General features: G+C 30.6%; 1 protein-coding gene across 4 annotated transcripts; it reads right to left on the minus strand.

Moving 5' to 3' along the window:
• Positions 1-2,693: 2,693 nt before the first annotated feature.
• On the minus strand, positions 2,694-6,797 carry LOC108487992 (protein TRIGALACTOSYLDIACYLGLYCEROL 2, chloroplastic). Of its 4 annotated transcripts, none has more exons than XM_053019765.1 (6): positions 6,234-6,797; positions 5,065-5,720; positions 4,645-4,974; positions 4,216-4,331; positions 3,147-3,237; positions 2,694-3,040 (listed from the first exon to the last, which is right to left on the minus strand). In XM_053019765.1, the coding sequence occupies exons 2-6, from the start codon at positions 5,581-5,583 to the stop codon at positions 2,948-2,950; spliced, it is 1,149 nt and encodes a 382-aa protein (XP_052875725.1). In that variant the 5' UTR covers positions 5,584-5,720; positions 6,234-6,797; the 3' UTR covers positions 2,694-2,947. The 4 variants fall into 4 exon arrangements, with proteins under 4 accessions (XP_052875725.1, XP_052875726.1, XP_052875727.1 ...); XM_053019766.1 differs by having other exon boundaries at positions 6,121-6,251; XM_053019767.1 differs by lacking the exon at positions 3,147-3,237 and having other exon boundaries at positions 6,234-6,388.
• Positions 6,798-8,169: the final 1,372 nt, after the last annotated feature.

Below are 8,169 nucleotides of genomic sequence, written 5' to 3' on the forward strand. Positions count from 1 at the left end.
TCCTTACAAAAGATCAAATGTTTCATGAGAGAACAAAACATATTGATGTTTGGTATCATTTTGTTCGTGATATTATTGCTCGTGATGATATTGTTGTGAGCAAAATTAGTACTCATGAAAATCCTGCAGATTGATGACTAAGTCACTTCCTATAACCAAGTTTGAGCATTGCTTAGACTTGGTTGGTGTTCATTGTTGATGTTAAACCCTTAAGGGGTTTTATGAAAGAGGTGGAGAACATGGTCATTAAAAGTTCGCGATGAAGAACTTGTTCATTGAGAATTTGTGTCAAGGTGGAGATTGTTAGAATTAAGTGACCTGAATTCTTATTTAAATAAAATACGATAGAAAATAAAATAAAAGTAAAATCCATATAGAACTAGACTTCTTTTATTTTATTTTAGAATAAGGTTTTTTAAACCTTATTAAACTCCATCTATTTTATATTGATTAGGATAAGCTGTTTCAATCCTACTAGAATATGGCTTTACAAGCCTATAAATAGACAAAGTCTATTCCTCTTGTATTGATTCAAAATTCTCGACATAGTAAATTTTCTTCTCCTTTGCCCGTGGTTTTTTCTCGAAAGGGTTTCCACGTAAAATTTGTGTGTTCTTTATTTTATTTTATTTTATTTTTCACATTATATATATATATATATATATATATATATATAAAACATAAATACGATCTTTTATTGAACTCTAAAACTTGTGATTTGATGGTTGAAGAATCAAGTTCGAAAAAGATTAAACTAAGAGGAGAAATAATATATTTTAAATGTAGATTAACACGATTTAATTTTAATCATTATTTAAAAAATAAACTTATATTAAAATTTAGTTATGAGTATAAAAATATATATTAAAATGTTAAAAAATTCAATTTGAGGGACATAACAATTTAACAAATAATTGTTTTAGTGGTGAAGATTCAAAATATAGCAACTTTATATTAAATAGTTGATAATATAGTATCAACATTTTCTAATCTTTATAAAATATATAATGGGGAAGTTCACAGGTTGAAGTATCAATTGGCAATGGTAATATGTCACTTGGCTGTTCATATATCTATATTTTTAGCTCATATTTTGCTCTCAAAATACCACCCACTACCTATTACTACATTTGTCAATCCAAGCTCTATAATAATAAATTATTATTATTATTATCTTGATTTTACCACATTAATGCTTGGCATATGCTAAGGATTATATTTTGGATTAAAAGTTGGGTTTATGGAAATAAAAATAAAAAATAAATTATGGCTTTAAACGTTTGGTTTTAAATTAAAATGCTCAAAAATGAATTTATTAATTGATAATGTTATCTTATTAAAATGATTGAATAAAATTGGATATTATCTTTTTCTTTTCAATTAAACTAACTTAGTTGAATTATGATTAATCATTACGTATCATTTTAAATGGTTGACAAATTTTTTTCCAAAACTTCTTATTACTTAATTTTCATCAAATTTCAACGACTAATAAAGGGAAATTATTCCTTTTCATTTCACAATTTTATTCTTGTATTCTCAATTTTGAATCAAAATTATATACAAAAATAAATTCAAAATTTAATGGTTGAGATGTATAAACTTATAAGATATATGTTGTACCTTCTGACAAAAATATTATTATTATTATTAATTTATAATATTTTTAATCGAATTACAAGTTATATATAACAAGTTTGATCCATCATTTTCTTTTATTTTAAAGAAAAAAGTTTATGAATTATAGATTGAGTTTTGGACTCACAAAATAGTACTGCTTAAGTCAATTTCAGCTAAAAAGAAAAATCATATAATCTGAACTACTCGAGATTTGTGGGGTCATTTTAAAATTAACAAATGCTGCCCATACAAAATTTTCTTAAAGAAAAAAAAAAAAAAACAATGTCGGCTGCAATAAGAAAACAGATAAATGATGCCTCTCGTTATCTACGTTTGAGTCTAATTGGTATAAATCATGGAAGAAACAAATTAATTTAAATTGAATTAGTTATTTAATAAGGTACTTATAATTATTAATTTTAATAACTACATTGATATAATTACAAATTATAATTAAAAAAAAACATAATTTTTTAATTTTATATTAAGGCCGAAATGAAACCTCCAAATCTAAGTTCAGTCTGTTTTTAAAATAGAACTGATCAAAAAGCTCACCCATCGTCATAACATGAATGGCATAAAATTTGGAACGAGCTAGAAAATATGGACATATGCATAGGCAAACATACTTGTTTTGGTGTTTTAAACAAATATTACTGTCCTTTGACCTTACACTCTTACAGGAATGATTCTGCAATATTCAAAATAATTTTCCCTTCCTGTAAACACGATATATTCGGGATCTTGTGGGTCCCGTAAGAGAGAAGAATACAAAGGAGGCGCAAGAGATTCATTTAACCTGAATAAGAGGGTTAGGCTCAATGTTTACCATCAAATTCCCTTCTCCCGACTGATTTCTTCGCATGTTTAATGGGAAAAAATTGACATAGAATCTCTAGCAGTTCAATAATGCCGATATTATCAAGAACTCAATAAACAATGCCTAATAACTTTTCAATACAGGGAAGGAGTGAGGGATTCTATTTCTGCAAAATTTTAACAATGTTGAAATGCACTTACTTGAGAATGCCTTCTACTTTTATTCCATAACACCAACGGTTTGCAACTACTACTTAAAAATCGAAAAAAAAAAATTGATCTTCATTTATACTAGTAAAAGGTGTGCAACAAATACCTCAAGCATCAAGATTTTTCTAAGAAACTGCAATGGAACATAAAGAGTACAAACTGGAAGCTTCACTTCAATTTCTCCCTTTATAACAATGGAAAAAAAAAAAAAAAAAGAAAGAAAAAAAAAGAACAACGAACCAGGTTTGAGTTTGGACTGTCTAATCAATTATTCTATTCTTTTCACTTGTCTTCACCATCACAACATCCTGCTAAGCGACTTGATAAGTAATTTCAGATTCTTTCTTGTAGACTCATCACCCGTGAATCCCAGTATATCAGAACTTATATTCTGCAATGGTACATGAAGAGAGAGTGTGAGAAGTAGGACAGATGTGAATTTAAGATTTAAATAAACAATTGAGAGGAATGCCAGTGGCTGGTAAGTAAATTTTTACCTCGATATTCTTCAAGGTAAAAATCAGAGTATAAATTGATTTTTGAATCAATTCGGTGTTCTCAGGGGTCATAATGGATGAATGTACCCTTCTGCACAGAAAGGAATTATAGTTGTAAGGCTATAAATCTAGGGGCTACGTCTTGTTTTCACAAAAAGAAAGTGTCTTTCTTTCCCTCGCATCATAATTAGAAAATTACATCCTACTATAGCTGAAATTCAAAGTGTGCACCCTGATACTTCCACATTACTATTACTTTATTGAGCCACAGCATCTTTAAATTTGCTACCCCAAATTCAAGGATCTAGTATGAGTTCATGATGCAACATCTACAAACTGTACTTTAACTGTAAGAGTAAGGATAGATAGCTTGATAGCTGGAGTTTTGGGCATATAGTCCTTTGGGTTTAGGGGACTACAGAGGGTGAGGAAGATAAGGTGGTGGCTTGAAACTAATAGAATTAGGGTTGATTGCAGCAGTAATATAATGTTAGCAGTTGAACACAGAGGTAAAATCATAAAAGTATGGAGGAAGATGACAACGTAAAATGTAAGGATTAACAGCATTGTTTGATGCATTCCCAAACATTACCTAGAAAATAAAAACCATGACGCACCAGTAGACCTTTTATTTACATCATCAACTTTTTTATTCGATGCTAGAGAAATGAAAAAAATTCATAACTTCATTACTTTTAAGTTTCAAAATATTTATGTTCAAATATGATTCAGATGACAGAGATTCAAGTGCCTTCAAACAATTCTTAATTATAAGCAAGAGGAAATAAGGTTTTGTGGGTGCAATTCTAAATAAGGCGAGTGTTTAGTACACTGGCAGTGCACTTTTTTAACTCCACAAGTAGAGTTACAAATTTGCCACGTGTCCCATTTCTTTATATATTATTTTTTTAATTATTTTTATACCCTACATACACTTGTCATAACCCCAACCTAGCGTATGGAATTAAATTCCACTGAGTGTATCAAATATTTTCTCTTCTAAACAATGTTTAGTTATAGCATGTGGGAGCAACACTTTGTGACAAGCAAGGAAGAAGAGAGAATTCACCTTAAATCCTCAGAGGCTTGTGTTAGACTTCTGGTCAAATTCTCAACCTCCTGAAGCAGACCACTATCACGAAGTTCAGATAACAAAGGTTGCACATCTTCGGCCATGGCTTCAATCTGAAAAATCACTACATCAAATTCAAAATTCTGAGCATGAGGATCCATCAAAAGTTCAGTTTAGAATGCTTATCCAGTCAGCTAGAAAGCAGGGAAACATGTGCAGACTTGATTACTTCTAGATTTATGTACATTAGGCTACAGTGTGGATGTAATAATAAATCATTTATTATTATCAACAGAACCCAAAGAAAAAAAGAAGATAATGTAGCAGACCCATTCACTTCTTTTGGGCTTACCAGAACTATCAGCAATATAGTTTAGAAAAAGAATTTTTATCAATAAGACACAATGTAACAAAGACATTGCACACCTTTGTGAGCAGGGGCTTTGCATCCTGAATAACAGCAGCAACGCGCTCGGCAAGTGAATAGGTGTTGGCAATACCAATTTCCTCCATTTGACGAGCAAGACGGGTGACAATCCCTACCAAGGCATCCAGACTTACCCCTTGTTCCCCCTTTATCTTTTGCCTATCACATACAATTAGGCCTTCCTTAACACATTCTGCATCAAGAGGTCCCACAGAAGGTGATGGAATTGGATCCCGTGGCGTGATGTCAATCAAAGTTTCCATCAAAAGACCAGATTGGTTGACCTCAATCAGCGAATTTCGAGGTATAATAATCTTATCATCTTCAACCTAAGAATGATAGCAGCAATGTTGATGCATAAACAAGCCAAGCCAAACCAAAACAAAATGTTACAGAAAAATTATTATCCTGAAACATACCTCAACAACAGCTTCTATACTTTTCAGGGAGGGATTAACACGTACAACATTGCCTACAGTCACCCCTCTAATCCTAACAGGTGTTCCAGTGCAAATACCAGATGCCTGAGCAAATTCAAACACTGCTAGGTACTTCCGGAATTTAGAACGAATCTGAAACCCTCTCAACCAAGCCAGACTAAGTGCAAGCAGCACAGTACCTGACACAAGAAACAACCCAACCCCACCTTCCCAAATGCTTCTACGACCAAACCCAAAATCACTCAATGGACGTAATGTTTGTCTCCAAATATTCCGAGGAATATCTAAAACAACAGCAAGCGGATTCTTTTGCTCCGAAGAACCGGGTTGTGGGTTATGCTCAGTACTAGCAGACATAGCTCTAACTTTTGCCAACCTCATTCTTAGTTTAGGCGGAAGACATGGCAAAACTTTTGGAGAAGAATGCGGGAGGGTGGTCAAAGTTGAAGATGACAAAGACGGGCATGCTGGAATCTGGACTAATGTATTTCCAACCATTTTCAGAAATTGCAAAGCTAAAACGCTATGAGTACTTCAAAACCCGAACTGCTAAGAATACTATCCCTTTTAGCTAAATACAGGACGAAACAATACAGATTCTCTCTAAATGTTCAGCAGCTAAGGCTTCCATTTAACTGAAAGGCAACACAATTGAAATTTAATCAGTTGAACGAAGAATCCATTTTTTCCAATACAACATTGAAGTTAAATTATATACTTAAAATCCATCAATCACGCTTGAAAAAAAATCAAATCAGGTTAGTGACTCTTCGAAATAGCATTAATCACCACCACTTAAAGGAATGAAATTAAGAAGCAAAACCTAGGTTGAAGTTGAAAGAAACAACTCCAGTATCTATTATATTCAATTCATTGCAGTTTAAAGGGAAAGTGAAGAGAAAGAAATCCCGAAGGGGGGGAAATTAAGTCCTTAAGACAGAAAGAAAATTCACCAATTTTTTCAACAGTACAATTAGAAGACAAGTGACTGTAGTTCATAAGATATTACCAGTTCACTAATAGGAAGTTACGAACCTAAGATTTCACAGTGAGAAGCAGAAGTAAAAAGAGCGATATTCTTGAAATTTTCTCGATAACCAAACACATTGAAAAGAAGATGTAAGGTTTCGTGAGTGAAGAGTGAGTACCTTCAGAGCTGGCTAGGGCTTTTCCCTTCACGAATCGAAGGCCGTAGTTCAGACATTTTGTTGGAAATGGAAAAGAAAACAAAAGGTTAAAAATAATAATATTCATTAAAAAACCCAATAAACTTCAACATTTTTTTAATTAAGTACACAAATTTATACTTAATTTTTGTTTTCTAAAATCTCAATTACTGTTGTAATTATAATTAATAGACCCGTATAACTATAGTTTAAATTCTATCGTATGAGTATCTGCGTATGTGTTTATCTATTTAAAATATAAATATGGGTCATTCAATTTTAAATTTTTTATTTTAGTCATAAAAATTATAAAATAGAAATTTATTATAAATTAAGAGAACTAAGGGATGAATAAGATAGAAAAATTGAAAAATGAAAGAATGATTCAATTTTCACTTGGATATAATAAATTTATACATATCTTCTATCTCGATGCCTAGATGAACTTCAAAGGGAACTTCAATTTCTAGGTTGCCAGCTATTCCAACAAAAGGGTTTTGTGCTTGCTTGGTTTCGGTTCTTGATGGGGTAGCGCTGAAGGGAAGTGTTGCGATTAAAATTATGGGGAAATTTATTTAAATGCATGAGGTGGATATTAATATCCTACCTGGAGAATAACAAAAATTAGCTGGAATCACAGTTAAGATTTATAGTTGCAATCAAAATGATGAGTGCTCATTTTGTAAAAGTTTTTGAGTGTTTAGAATGAAATACTTTGAAAATAGGTGATTATTCGAGTAATTTATCTAAAATAAAATGTATGATTTGAAACTAATAATAATAACAACACATATATAATATGTGTGAAATCAAAGAAGAAAAAATAGTTTTTCACCAAAAAAAAAAAGAAGAAAAATTAGTTTAAATTGTGAGTAAAAAGAAATTAAATAGTTAAATACATTAAAGTAAGAATAATAAATTCACTCTAATTGTTTGTTATGTAATTGTCGTTTTTTTATAACATGTCAAAAAGTCATCATATTGGTAAAAGAAAATTTTAATATTAAAAATCTGATTGTAAAAACTTAAATATCGAGTTGACTTGTGACACAAATTTAATCAACACATTTTCTTTTTAAGTATGAAAAGGAAAAATATCATCAAAATAATAATAATCATTTAATAGAAAAGGGTAAATTGGTATTTTCTTGACTAAGTTGATATATGATTAACTCGTGACATCGACTCAATTAGAGATTTAAATAATGGTATAGATACGATGTGGATGAGAGAAAAATTTACATAAAATATCTGTGTAGTGGTAAAGAACTTATCTATAAATTCATTAAACATATGTTCTATCCTTGGATATATTAAATTTAGTTCATTTATTTAAGAATTATATAAAAGTATGAAAAGACGAAACACCATCAAAATAGTAATAGTAATCATTTAATAAAAATAATAAATTAGTATTTTCTAACTAATTTAGTACTCGATTAACGCGTGACACAAATTTAATCGAAGCTTGAATAATAGTATAAATAATAGACAAATGGAAATGCAATAATAATTAATATTTTCACAACTACAATCAAAATCAAATTAGTATAATGTACGAAGGATAATTTTTATTTGAATATAGATAAACAATTTAATGAAGTATTATTTTTTCATCATGACGTGAAAAGGGGCGAAGCTAGGAGGGCTGGCATGGGCTCCGGCCCCCCTTAAAATGTAAAATTGCATTTTAGGCCCTTAAAATTTTTTAAAAATTTTAAATTAGTAAAGGTAAAATTGCACTTTGCCCCCCTAAACTTATAAAAATTCAATTTAATCCTTTACAAATTATAAAAATATAAACTATAAAAAATTAAAATTTCATCCGGCCCCCCTAAAAAATTTTTCTGGCTTCGCCCCTGGACGTGAACAACTCCAACCTTTCAAGAGCTTTTACAATTATATGCAATTCCCTTGG

Source organism: Gossypium arboreum, chromosome 10, assembly GCF_025698485.1.
Source record: "Gossypium arboreum isolate Shixiya-1 chromosome 10, ASM2569848v2, whole genome shotgun sequence".
Taxonomy (NCBI): domain Eukaryota; kingdom Viridiplantae; phylum Streptophyta; class Magnoliopsida; order Malvales; family Malvaceae; genus Gossypium; species Gossypium arboreum.